Source organism: Scomber japonicus, chromosome 9, assembly GCF_027409825.1.
Source record: "Scomber japonicus isolate fScoJap1 chromosome 9, fScoJap1.pri, whole genome shotgun sequence".
In the NCBI taxonomy this organism is placed as follows: Eukaryota; Metazoa; Chordata; class Actinopteri; order Scombriformes; family Scombridae; genus Scomber; species Scomber japonicus.
The window spans coordinates 31,188,304-31,202,907 of record NC_070586.1 but is presented as its reverse complement, the minus strand read 5'-3'; the positions used below and the strand labels follow the sequence as shown (position 1 = coordinate 31,202,907).

General features: G+C 41.1%; 1 protein-coding gene across 1 annotated transcript in view; it reads right to left on the bottom strand.

Moving 5' to 3' along the window:
- Window positions 1-2,423: 2,423 nt before the first annotated feature.
- zdhhc8b (zinc finger DHHC-type palmitoyltransferase 8b) overlaps window positions 2,424-14,604 on the bottom strand; it is a 59,330-nt gene continuing 47,149 nt past the window's right edge. Inside the window, exons 2-11 of the mRNA XM_053325918.1 lie at window positions 11,926-12,047; window positions 9,634-9,791; window positions 8,768-8,940; window positions 8,539-8,641; window positions 8,161-8,252; window positions 6,930-7,062; window positions 6,202-6,307; window positions 5,020-5,126; window positions 3,854-4,923; window positions 2,424-3,310 (exon numbers count right to left, since the gene is read on the bottom strand). Coding sequence (XP_053181893.1) covers window positions 3,178-3,310; window positions 3,854-4,923; window positions 5,020-5,126; window positions 6,202-6,307; window positions 6,930-7,062; window positions 8,161-8,252; window positions 8,539-8,641; window positions 8,768-8,940; window positions 9,634-9,791; window positions 11,926-12,047 — 2,197 coding nt within the window. The 3' untranslated portion in view covers window positions 2,424-3,177. The remainder of the gene's footprint in view (window positions 3,311-3,853; window positions 4,924-5,019; window positions 5,127-6,201; window positions 6,308-6,929; window positions 7,063-8,160; window positions 8,253-8,538; window positions 8,642-8,767; window positions 8,941-9,633; window positions 9,792-11,925; window positions 12,048-14,604) is intronic.

The following is a 14,604-nucleotide window of genomic DNA, read 5'->3' as shown; positions in this document are numbered from 1 at the left end:
TGTTTCCTGAGAATAGCTAATGATCAAAGTTGTAAGTGATATGAGCTGCAATAAGTTTGACTGTTGTATGCAAACAGTTCTGCTCAAGTTTTTCAATTTGCATTTTGACTTTTATTTTTGTAAATGTGTAGCCTAAAACAATGGTCTATGTATTGATGTGCAGGTGTTCCTCATGCTACCTTTTTTGTATTAACAAGAATCAATCTCATTCACTCAAAGAGTTGGAAACTTTTATTTACTCTGCTCAAGTCATTGGGAAATATTTCCTCTTCACAAAAATAGGAACGCATGTACATTTATAGTATATTCTATATTTTAATACATATTGAACTTTTTTTTATATTTGAGTTTCAGAAAACAAAACCAGCTTGTGGCTGATTGAGCAGGTTCATTGCTGACTGTCAGGAATGGTCCCTGACCTGCAGTGATGTCCATCCCAATCAAAGAACATTGGACTAATGGCAGTCATCTTAAAGAGGAATGACATCGATAGTGTTTTGATATGTGGTCAAACGGGGGGTTCTGAAGGTCAGGATAGACAGGGTTATTTTCAGGCAATGTTCAACATCTCAACAGCTTATGCTCAAGATGCTTCAGTTAGATAGTCTTCATATTTGCCAAAAAGAAAGTAGCCCTGTATACCTCAGCCTTATAGCAGAAGAAACCATTCAAACTGTTCAGGGACACAGAATTAGATCGTCCTGTGTTCACATTACTGTGTTCATGGTAAGGCAGCTGGGTGAGACCTTTTAGAAGGGAGACCATCCTAGCTGAAGGTTATAACTATAACACTGAGTTTTCATAGCATGCCCAACCCTGCCAGCAAGCAACACTCCACCACAGCAACTTGCCTTTTACACTGATTTCTGCAGGGGGAAAAATTAATTCAGTGTATCAGAAATGGGAAGTTAATCAAATCATAGACATCCGATTAAAACAAAAAGTAACGTGGTTTCAACATTATGCTATTACCTTGTACATTGGCCTTTCTTCCAGAACAGTGTTGTAATATTTAAGTTTACCCAGTCTGTGTCAGTCCTGATAGATTTTGCTGAGTAATGTGCACAACACTGCTGTCATTCCTTGTATTCCATTGTCCCTAATTGTAATAGAGTTTCAACTAGCCATATTTCACTGTGTACGAAACATAAGTTTTCCTCTCAAAAGGCAACAATGGTTTATTCTTAATGCAAATGTAGCTGGACCAAATCAACAAATTAATGTCCGTGTGAATTCTGGCATGTTTTGTCATGTCTAGTTGCTGCAAAACAGAAATAAAAACCTCCCACTTAGATATTATCATGTTTTTTTTTGTTTTGTTTTTTTTTCTGGTCAAAAGTAATTAATGTTTCCATGAGCCTTTTTTTTCCAATTAACAGCAAAACCACAAAAAAAAAAATACTTTGCTGTACCAGACAGCTGCTGCAAGTTGATATATGGAACATCTTCAGTCTACATGATGTCATTGTTTTTGAGAAATGAAGGGAGGGGAGGAGGAGGGGGGGGGGGGGCAGGGGGGCTTTTTTTGGCACTGAAATCTCAAGGCAGCTTTTATTGAAAGTCCAGTCCTTGACTTCTAAACAGCTCATTTTCTGCCCAAACCATTGTGTCATAGCAGAGGCACGGACCACAGAGATGTAGCTGACAATCCAATTTAAACCATATGACTGTTCACCAATCAAGGGCTGAGCTTTAAATATTAGACTTCCTCATCATCACAGATTACATTTCAGTATACATTTTGTTTACACTGCAAGGTAGAACAAGCTATATTTATGCTTTTACCCATTATTCATGATCTCATTCATTTACTGAATCTATAATTTATCAAAAAAGAAAAAAAAAACTCCACTCAAAGTAAAACATCCATTCCAGGCTTAAGTATCTGTATAAAAAAAAGATGCATCAAACATACCTTTTGAAAGGTTGGGTATATAAAAAGGAAACAAATCCATAAAAAAAAAAATACAAATAATGAATGGGTCACCAGTTATCTTCATTTTACTACATGGAAAATGGCTTGTTTCTCTGCGTCCTTCCCATTCCAATTATTATAACACAATGAGACTCAAACATAACTTACATACTAAACCTTTTTTTCTTTTTTTGTTAGACATAAAATTAAAGAAAAGTTGTTTTGGTTGTGCAAGGCTGGACTCGTTCTGAACGTTTGAATGAGGTATTCTGATGTTTCAGAACGTAAATCTACCTGCCCAGCATTTGTTTCATAGGTCATGTTGAAATCACTGAACTTGGCTAAAATAAACAGAAGCCGTTGATGATGTACTGCACCTTCCTGAAGGGAGTAAAGGGGGATAAGCTATATTCCAGCCCTAAAAATCTGCACTCTGAGACAAAGACATTCACTGTAAGAATTACTATCAACTAGCACCTCTGCTGGTTGCTTTCATTCCTGAGAAAACTTCTTTTTTTTTTTTTTTTATATAAACAATGACAGTTTATTTTACTTTTTATTAACTGCAAGCATTTCTCATTTGGAATTCGGAATGCAACCACCAGACATGATATGATGACTTTCTCTCTCTATATATATTCTCTTTCCCAGCTTCTCATCTCGCTTTCTCATTGTGTCGCTTGCGCTTTTCTCTCAAAGCTTGTACAACTCCATCACATACTCTGGAGATTACATGAACAGTACAGGTTAATGTGAAGCACCTTGACGTCAATCGACTTGGAAAAAGGATTAGTCTTCTGACAGAAGTCCATAGTGAGGATGTCGGTGTTTAATTCATCTGCAGTGTTTTTTGTCCAGCCTTTTTTTTAACGCTCGCTGGAACAAAGTTTGTGTGTGACATTTGGAACAACGTATGACCACAGCTGAGAGGCAACAGTAATAATATTGACAATCTGTTGGACGGTCCACTCTTACGACCAAGATGATGAGCCACAAAATGTTAACGACAAGACACGTCTCACACATACAGCTTGCAGTGGTATCAACTGACAACCAACCCCCTCGGTTACAAACACACTCGGGCATTTGGCTAGACAGGCCTTCACAAGAGCAGACAGATCCTGTGATTGGACGATAACCCCAAAACAGAGTGCTATGTGCCCCTGACTTGCCATTATCTAGACTTCACAAAAATAACAGAGGGGAGAATCTCTTTGCATCAGGGTGGTCGTTGTCGTTGCAGGTGGATGCAGTGTCCCTGCTCACACTGATATCTCATAGGTGGTGCCTCCTACACCTGTCACCTTTTTGACGTTACTGTGGCGACTGGGGCTGAGGGTGGAACCCTGGGCACTCGGGTGGCAGTCCATCTGCCCATTAATTTTCATGGCCTCTCTGAATGGAAAGAGAAGAACAAGAACTTGATTCAACACAGAGAGACATTGATTCAACAATATAGGTGATGATTGGTCGGTCAAACCAAACAGGGTTGGGGCGACATGCATTAGTTTGAATGATGAGAGTGTTCTTGTTAGTGAAGCAAAAGACTTGGAGGTGTTAGACGAGTAGATAAAAGGCATGCAAAGAAAAAAGAAATGAGAAGTCACACAACTTTATTCATCCGGCATTCATGAAAGAATACAAAAACGGCTATTTTTCTTGAAAGGCCAACAAATCCAATAACAGAACACACAAGAATCCACACCGGACAGAACTTATGAATAAATGGACAAAGAGTTGGACAAATATTATACACCATATACAAATTCTACACATTGCCTCAGTAAGGACTACACTGAGGTACACTATTGCCCACAAATCACTGGTTTTGTCCAGCAGAAGGAGTAGGGCTTCCAGTGGGAATACATTCAAAGCCCACCAGTCCCCCTCAGCTCAGAGAATGCATGCAGTTCCAGAGGGATACGTTAGGTTTCATACCTTGGGCCCCCCAGACGAGGTGAGTCTGTCCTCTCAAGGGCACTGATGTATGAGAGTTTCTGATGGGAGTAGGAGGGGGATCGGGACATAGCAGGGGAGTGTGGCTGGTGGGCTGGAGAGCGATAAAGACCCTCAAGGCCAGTGGCCCTACCCTGGCTGCTGTTGGAACTACTGTGATCTGTGTGTAGGGAGGTGGATGAAGTCCTAGGGGCACGGCCCAGAGTGGAGCCGGCATGGCGCAACACAGGGGTTCGCTGGCCATAGCTCACCAGCCCAACCCCCATCAGGTTGTCTCTGGAGCCTCCATAGGCCGGGGGTGTTGGTCCTCTGGAGCCGGGGACGCGAGGCCCATCTTGGTGACAAGGATTTGGGGGTAGGCCATACCCCCCTGAGCCTTCAAACATGCCAGAGTCCTGGGCGTAGATGTGGGTCTGAGAGCGCCCGTGCAGCATCTGCCGCTTCTCCCTCTGCTCCATCTCCTTTCGCTCCTGGATGGAAGCCATGATGGTTTGGGAGAGGTTGTCGTAGCGCACTGGAGATGGGTCCCTGTCCCGTGGGTGAGGGGATTGCCTGCCCATCCCCCTGGGTGGCATCACTGGGCTGTAAGTGGGGGCAACCTGCTGCCTCTGCATTTCAGGTTCCCGGATGTGGCACATTTTGGTGGGCAGGTAGGGCGAGTGGAACCCCATGGAGGGCATACCACGGTGGGACATGCACTCACTGGCAGTGGCTGGGGAGATGCTAGGGTTGAGCAGGCTGTCATAGGACAGGCTTCCATTACGGTTGGAGAGTGTGTTGGGAGAGAAGACACTCTTGTAAGGGGTGGAGGTGACTGTCTGGGGCTGCAGGGCCGGCAGCTGCCCCTTCTCCGGTCGACGGTGAGCCTGCTTCAGGCTGAGTGAGCGGGAGTTGAGGTCAGAGTCCAGCTGGAGGGGAGAGGACTTGAAGGTGCGGTGGAGGGGAGCGTTGGTGTACTCAGGCAAGTCCAGGTTTGGCTCAGAGCGGTAGTCATGACCACGCACACCCTCTTCCATGATTGCTGAAGTCTTCCGCTCATCTGGCATAATAATCTGAGGAGCAAACAGCAAAAAGGAATGACACATCAGACTCTTTATCTTCAACAACTACAGCTGTGATACTTTTGCTTAACACAAATCATGTCTTACCTTCTCTCCAGCAGTGTGGTAGTGGACTTTCGGCATGGTGCCAAAGGATGGCCTGAATTTGTACATGGCTGGAGTGGAAGGGTGGGTCTTACCAGAAAGAGAACTTTCTACAATACACACAAAGAAAGAAGACCAGAGTTCAACACTACTGTGATAAAGACACAAAACCGTAGAACTGTTTTCTAACATTGGAGTAAAGAGGCTGCAGGGATTTAGCTCCTGAAAGCAACACCATTACCATCCCTACAGAAAAAAGATGTATCTGAGTGGGAGACAGGTCTTACGGTAAGAGTCCATTCTACATCTCATACATTATGTAACACATTTGATTCCTGATCCAGCTGTCCATCCTTGATGAGCTAACTGACCCTTGAGCAAAATACAAACCCCCTATGTGCTTCTCAGCAAATTGCTGCACCTGTGCTGCCTGGTATATGAGTTTTTGAAGGATATGCAAGGGACACCTTACACAAATAATCACCGCTCATAAAATGTGTAAGATGACAAGGAAGGCAATCCATTTAGACCAACTGCAGTACTTTAAATGACCAGTAGGCATCAGTAGTGCTCCGTGGAAGAACGGAAAGTGTTCACTCCCTAACATAATGCACCATGACACTGAGAATCCTCTGGAGGGAATCTGCTATTGATGGTTTCCACTATATATTATTGAATATTCTTGCTATTAAATGCAACAGTATAAAAGAACCATTGGTTAACACCCTTAGCTGTGAAACAGCCATTGTAATAGCATCCTTCACAATTACTCATTAAGGTGGATGACTTTCAAAGGCAATCTGTCATTTTAGTTACAATCCTGATTCTAAGCCATATTCCTCTCCCATCCCTCTATAGCCATTGAAAAAAAAGGCGATGATTCATCTTGCAATGATTCACTCTGAAATCTCTCCATCACATCACAAATCTGGTACTGATTCAGTGAACAGGGTTAGCCTCATCACTACAAATCACACCTATTCTTTGGCTTGGCATGAAAACACCATTGGGATGGACATTCATCAGCCTAAACTAGCTCCAAATCACATACTGGGACAACGGTGATCTAAAAAGGGAGTTTGGGGAATTGCCAGTTGATACAGCCCGGACAGGAAAGACAAATGGGATCGACGATGACTGATAGGAGAAGGAATGGGAAAGGAGTTGTGTTCCTGTGTTTCTTACCTTCGCTGGAGGTCAGCTGGCTTTTCAGCTGGTTGAACCTGTCAGCTTTGGGTGGCAGCGGTGGCTGGGTTTCTTTTTCATCCAGACGGTCCAGGCTTACTTTGGACTACAGGGAAGAGAGGAGGGTATTAAAAGCATCCGAAACAGGTGGAGGAACAGCAGATGAAATAGAGAAGTGCATGTGTTTGCATTGGGGATGCACCAGCACAACGCTCAAAGATGGTTGCAGAATAGCAACTCTGCATTTCATTAGCTTAAAAAAAAAGTGTTTGCAGTAGTTGATGGGAGTTGGTAAAGGTGAAGCCTACTGAAGCATTAAAGTACCATAGACTACCTTTCTGATACAATTTCCAAACCTCTGGAAGTTGTTAATCACTCCACACTTTAAGAAGAACCAATGGCATCACTAAAACATATGGTGTTGGACAATGGTCAACTATAATGTATGTCATTTTTTCCGCCACTAATGTGATGTATGTGATGATGCTTTGACATCAATGGTCTAATTACATCAAATGGGAAATTCTCTAGCATATATGACTTCAGTGAGGTATCCTCTTATTTTGCTTCCCAGAGTGTAAGCCTGCTCTCAAATGAGACACTAGTAACAGGATTAGGGAAACACCATGTTACAAAGTGTTAGACGTGAGTACGGGAATAAAGCAAGAGAATATGGTGAACATGATAAATATTAGAAAAAAGCTTGAAAGGAATTGTGAACAACTGACCTTGGAGCTAATGATGGTGCTATGGATGCCGTTGTCGCTGATCTTGATGGTGATTTGCCTGTCCGAGAAGTCTGGTCTGATGAACGGGGGCTGAATTTTAACATGAGGCTTTTTCCTGGGGTCCAACATGTACCTGCACGGCGATTTGCATGATCAAATAAGTTTAACCCAGGTTGGCCTTTTAAACATATATAATACAGTGCATATTACATCAGATTACTTTGTTAAATCCCACTGGGTTACACACTCCCACAGACATTTCAAACTAAATTTCCCAACTGAAAAATAGCACTTACGCGAGTTTGACATGGTCTTTTCACTATTAAGAGAGTTGTCACTGTGATATCTATGAATGTTTAATGATTAGTGTGGAAACTTGGGTAGTCAAATTTATTATGAATTAAGACTAAAAGACTTATTTATAGTCATGCAGTATTCACCCTCTCCATAAAAATTCCACATTGCTAAATGAAAAGTTTCTGCTTTACTGTCAGATTTAAAAGTCTTCTAAGAGTTCATTCAGTAGAAGTCAGGTCCAGCATCCTTTGAGTCAATGGTTCAGTAAATCTAAAAACCTCTATCAGTGGCTGTACAACAACTTAACAGCATTTCACCCCCAGCTGCTACTGTGTCTCTGCGGTCACACTGTTGATTTTTACAGAATGGGACCTATCTCGATAGGTTATGAAATTGGTGTTGTGGGTCTTAGTGATGATACGTGTTTGTAAAAAAAAAAAGCATGTAAACTAGCTCTCTGCTCCGTTTCCCATTAGCTGTTGTTCTAAAGAGTGATTCAATTCTCTCAGCCATCTGCCTACCCCCAGGGATGCTGGCTGCTTTCAAGCAGAACGGGATACACACTAATACACAACCACCTCAGAGCACGTGCACACACTTATTCACGCACGCACACGCACACGCACACACACACACACACACACACACACACACACACACACACACACACACACGTACAGTTTTACTCCAGTTAAATGGTGCTGCTCTGGTGTTACTGTTTTATTGAGCCACAACCACGATACACATACATAATTATACACACAAATCTGCTCAAACAAACACATGCATATTTTTTCAAGTGCTTTGTGTGTTTAGGGAATATGAAAAAAAAACAGGAATACATGACTATTCATGAAGTATTATTAAGAATATGTAATAAAAGAACAAACCCTGAAAAGCATCTACTGTGCATACAGATGTGTAAAAATCTTACCTAGGAGCCAGAGGACTACATAAGACATATTCCACGTTGCCACAGCAACCCTTGGTGAAGGGATTTACTCCTCCACGAAACTTCCCCGTCACCTGAGGAACATATTGCCTTGTTTAGCGTCAGCAGCAAGAAAAGCACAAGGCCACAGTGTGCACACACACACATGTACACGCACACATGCATACATATAGGCGCAGAGGACCAGTGCTTGAATACAGAAAAAGGTAATTCATGTTGTTCAAGCATCACATATCTTGTGTGTATCTCCTCTGGTCATTAGCATTTGTTTCATTACTTTCACTGAGTGTGTGCTAACTATCAGCAGCAAAATCTTTTCCATATAGATTAATACAGTATTGTTCTGCCCTGCGTCCTCACCTGTTCATTGGTTGTTCGACCTCGAGCCACAAGCACCATATGGAAACCTGTGAGACCCATGACGGGAATAAAGAAAAGTCCAGCTATACACATCACCACCAGACTGGACACAAAAAGGTCAAGGGTAACAACAACAACAACAACATTAGGCAACAAGAACATGACTAGATGTACTAAATAAGTCAGAAATGCTTTAAATGCAGCATGGCTGTCAGTAGTGGAAGGATACGTGACGGTAGTATGCAGCGCTCCCAGCCTCTCTCTGTGGTGCAGCACGAAGATGAGGCCGAAGGTGAAAACTCCCACCATGTGGACGCTCAGCGACAGCAGGAAGAGGAAGAAGTAGCGGTAGTTTCTCCGTCCAATGCAGTTGTTCACCCAGGGACAGTGGTGGTCAAAGTCCTGAGGAGGGAGCAAACATCTTATTCATAAATAATTTATACAAGACATTATATGGCCTCCCGCTGATGTGGGCTTTGCCATTATTTTGGATTGTGAATGGAAGGTTAGACATGTAGGGAAATCAGATTAAGAAAAATATTTCTGTGTTCATGGGTGGATAACATATAGATGAGAGGTGGAGAAATATTTCCAGCAAACATAAATCCAGTACATTCTGCTGAGGATCAGACATTATCTAGATAAAATCTTCAAGATATTATGGGTACAATCTGTGTCATCCTGTGTGCAGATGTGTGTATTTATGTATATGTGTGCCTTTGTTTATCCAATGGCAGTCATGTACCATTTACTAATACTGATAACACTATTTTACAGATGAAGCTTCCAAAAGCTGATATTTATGCTTGTAATTCATCTTTAATGTTGTCAATTTCCCTGCCAAAAAACACAGATACTTAGAAATGACTTATATAAATATTCATATATTCAGCATTTGTATTAGATTTAATTCTTGGCAGGGTGGACAAGCCTGGACTCAAAAAATATGACCAGTAACCAAACAAAAATACCAATAAATAATAAAATACCAATATTGACCTACTAGATCAGTGCAATCTTGATGCACTATCCTTGTCCCTACGCTGAACACACACATTTAAGTATTTCTGCATGCATTCGTATTCACGCACACACCTCTACACAGTTGTCGCAGACGCTGCAGTGCGAGCAGCGAGGCGGCCTGTAGAAGTGACAGGTGGCGCACCACTTCATCCGGACTTGAATGCCCTTGATCTCCACGTTCTTGTAGAGTGGTGCTCGGAAATCATCGTCCTTGTCCTCGTCTTCGTCCGCTGTGGGGGGGTGGGGACACACACACACACACACACACAAACAAATATATTAACACAGCACAGGAAAATGGTTTTATATATATACATATATATTTATACACAGCGTATACTCACACAAACACACAGATATAGACACAATTTAAAAAAGCATGGTTCTGATTTATGATTCCATTTGACAGGAACAACAGGGGAGCACCTTAAATAAAGCTCACTCCTGCTGTTAGCTGTCTGTAGAAAGAGCAAACACGGAGAGAAATTACTATTTTTATAGACGTGACCTATTCATCCTGCTTTTTATAATAGGACTGATTAAGAACACTGTGACTCATGTATAACAGAAGCTGTTTGGTTTCATACATGATCAGAATGGCAGGATTTGAATGGAAATTAAAGCTCTTATCCTGGCCGAATAAAAGCAAATGAACCCATAACGCCTAAACTACAGTATGATACTAAAAGTGGCATTTCCACTGTCCTTGCTGCGACCCTGCTGTTAATCAAACTGTTTATGTGAAGCTTTACACATAGCGCCACTTTCCTGCTACTGAAAGCTTTTTGCTTTGGAGCTGCAGCGGAAAATAAAAATGTCTTTCAGCAGATGAAAGGGCACATTCAAACGATCTGCACAGAGCTCCAACCTGAGAAAATGATTTCACAGTGCAATAATAACTGCAGGGAGATCCAGGTAAGCTGAACATACACACACACACACACAAATGCATACATAAAGCAAGAGAGAGTGAGAAGAATAAACTAGAGAGAAACAAAAAGGTAGAGCACAGAAATAAACAGCTCCATAGTGAGAGATTGCTCTGTTATTATAGCTCTCAAGTCTCTTCAAATAGATTTTAAAAGGTAAAGCGTCTGCCAAACCAACAGACACAAACAGCAGTTAGGCTTGCATCTCCTCTGACGGTTTCTTTTGTACAAATGCTCGATGCTGGAAATGTTCAGCAGACAGATTGGCAGCCTATTTCATACAATATAAATTTATACTGCAAAAATAACACTCAGCTCAGTTCAATTACAATCAATTTTGCATTCAGTCTTCATATTTCATTTTGCCTAAATGAGTGAAATAAATGAACTGCGACTTGCAATAACCCCTGCAATACACTGAAATTGTTGATTTGTATTAGCGGCTTATTTTCTCCATTTACTTACTCATGATTGATTTCCTCATGTTTATTTATGTACCTCTGAAGACTGAAGTAGTCACATCTTAACATATGTGAACCATATGTGTGTGTACAGTATGTACCTATACGGCCATCTGGCTCAATAAATACACCCAGTGATTTTTTAAGTTTGCTTGTGCTACAGTCATACTGAATTGTAGCATTTACCATCAGAATGTAACTATGAATTGTTGCCACATTTTCTTCTGTTAAGCAAAATGTTACATAGGCTCACTTAAAATCATTAGTAAGATATTTTAGGCCATAATACTCATAATTAGCAGACAGAGAACCACATTAGCATTCATTTCAAAATCCTGTTTCTGGCCATTTGATGGATATAAGTCCAATATTAAGTCTCCTTTTAGCTCCATTTTCTAAGCAGATGGCATCTAATGGCTGTTCGTCCATTTTTTAATTATTATAACTTCACTGGTGGGTCTGCTGCATCTGTCATATAGCACAAAGAGCCTTCAGTAGCCTATAAAAAGCAGCAGGACAACAGCAGCAGAAGGTCAGTATCACCTCTGGGGAGGCAGATAACCTGCATTTATACAACCTAATGATTATTACCTCTTTATGAGCAGAGAAAGCACTATCTAAAGACAGGTGCTTATCATTTATAAGTGCATTACAAACATCCCCCGGGATGAGTTCAATCTTCATTGCTTGACCCAGATAGGGTTAGTCTGCTTGGGGAGCATATGTCAGTGCAGCTTGTGTGTTGTTTGATAGACTGAAAAGTTGTGAGATACTCAATAGGCCTTGCAATATGAAGGCTTATATATTTTCTTGAATGAGGATCATGTGTACTTTTACAGACTCTAACAGGTAAATAATGGCAAGTGGCATTAGTTATATTTACATACTGGAAGTGCTCCAGGTACTGACACATTTGCATGGTAGATATATTTTTTACTATTAATTGTTTCTCCCAATCACAAACATGCACAAACCTCTGGGGTAAACACCAGGGTCCATGAACGTCGCCATGCTGAAGTTGGCCAAGACGAAGAGGAAGACGAGGCCATTGTAGAGGGGCACAGCGGGAGAGATCACCTTGGTCAACCAGGGGCACCTAGAGACACACAAATGAAGACGCAGATATTAGGATTCTTTTCATCCATCCTCTGGCATTTAGTCACACACATTTAAACACCATCACATTTTGATCATAAGCGCCTTTGTGTTGGTAGTGCTTTAGTAGCGACCACATGACACCCCAAGTTCAATCACTCATTCATCATTCAAATGCACTCTGTTAAATGAGCCCCCTAATTCTATTCTTATCAGTCTTGGTTTGAAATCGTTGCAATGACTGGAAACATGATTGCAGAGTGAAGTAGAGCAGAGCAGACAGAATACAAAATAATTAAGCAGCTAGTTTGAATCAAGGTTCCTAAAATGCTATTACTCTCTCCTTTGCTCAAAAGGCCCCATCAAATTATTTTATTTTAAAGAATAAAACACCAGATTACAGCTAATTTAACCCATTTAATGTTAACTAAGCTGAATGGGTGCTATCACAAAAATATAGGTGGTATACCATAAGCCAACCTTGCCTACCTGTGGAGTATTTTGCATCACATACACCTAATTTAACTCTCTGCTGTGCTGGTAAATTATGCAGACCAACTCAACGGGAACCTTAGGTCAGTCACAGGGTAATCAACGGGGAACCTCCTTTGAATTCCACCAACATTTTGCGTCAAGGCTGACCTTCTCCTCTGCCTGCGAGTCATAACTCAGTCAGCGTTGCGAAATATTCAACTGTGGCGACACCTGAAGCACACCCACAGTCCCGCTCAATCACCTGGACTGAAATGTCAAGACACTGTGTGCTTCCTAGGGCACCATCATTCAAGCAAAACTGTTTGTGCGGTCTCTCCGGGGATGAAACACTGTCAGAATGAAGATGTATTAATGCCAACGTACGGTTGGACACACTGCAGGTCACAGTGACACAGAGAGAGAATTTATGAATGAATAAAGCATCTTGAATGAGAGGGAGGAAGGTATTTCACCCACACAACTTCAGATGGACCATGACTGGGAATAAACTCAAACTGACACAGTGTTTAAAGAGGGATCAGTCCTAGTCATGGGTAATCTGGTGCTCGTTGTTTCATGAAACTTTTATGGTATGTTTGTTTAGTAGTAGTTTGTATTTTGTGCTGATTTGCATGTACGTGTTGTTGAGTTTGTTGTTGTAATCTGTACTTAATATATTGTTGAGTCTTGTGCAGATTCATATTTTACTGTTGAGTGTTACGTCTATTAAAAGCCTCTAAATGCTGTGGTATGTGGCATAAGTTCATGCTATACTTGTCCCAGTATAAATAAACATTAAATAAAATAAACACACATAACACCCGCACCCGCTTGCACACATAAAAGATGCACACACGTACCCCTCCAAACATGCCTCTCCAGTTTATTCTGACGTAAAATAGTCAATTTCCTCTACCCACTGCCCCCAGATCATCTTCAATCCACATCTGCTCTCCCGCTCCGCCTTTCCTCTTTTGCTTTGTTGAATTATTCAGAGCCGAGGCTGCAGAGAGCCGCTAGCAGAGAATAGAAAGGCGCTAACGGGGATGAGGTGTCCTCTCACAAAACCAGTCTGTGCTGGTCCTTATCAGCCTTCCTATATCACTGCAGTATATGGTTTACTTTTTCGTTCATATCTTTTGAAAACGTAGTTCACACTACAGTATTTGTCACTGTGATGTATTAGAAGCACGTCAGAGACAGAAATACCTATTTACTTACTTGTCTTATAATTAATCACATGCCAAGAGCTTTTTCTTATATCATTTTCATTATGAAATATTATTAGCCATGCTAGCATCCTAAGCGATACCCTGATGTGATTTATGAACTAATAAATATTTGAACATGGACAAACATTATACCTATTATACATCAGCTTAGCATTTTCATTGCCAGAATGTTAGCATGCTGATGTTAGCATTTAGCTCAAAGCACCGCTGCACCTCAGCACTGCTAGCATGACTTGCGTCTTGTTGATATATAAAAATAGGAATGGCATAAGTTTTCTTAAGGAAAGTCCACTTTTGTACTTGACAGAAGGTCTACAGACAATAATAATCATGAGTCGTCATCAATGTACCTCTACTCATTATTAATTATCATATCAGGGCACAAAATTAGCAGCACCCACTGTCAAAATGCTGGTAAAAATATGCTAATGGCTGGTAGATTTGCTTCAATTACTATCTAAAAAAACAATAGTAATAGAGTGACTGATAAAATTTAAATATTCACTACAAAAAAGGTTAATTTTGAACCCTGTGTCATATGCTTCACACTTCTAACACTTCACTAAAAGTGAAGAATAATCTGTGTCTCACACAATAATAGTTTAAGCTTTGGTGGTGTTTATTCTCTGAACACAGTTTCGTTGGCTTGTTTTATGGAATGTATTTACTTCAGCAAGATAACAGCCTCCAAGTACATTTCAGTGGAATTACCTTTAACACAGAGGCCTGTAGCGAGTACTGCGCTGTGTCATCCCAGCTTTGGCAACAAGTAGACAAGATACAAACACTTAAAAAAAAAATTGATCAAAGAAAAGCAATAGCATGCAGCTCCACCATTTTACAAAATCCCAA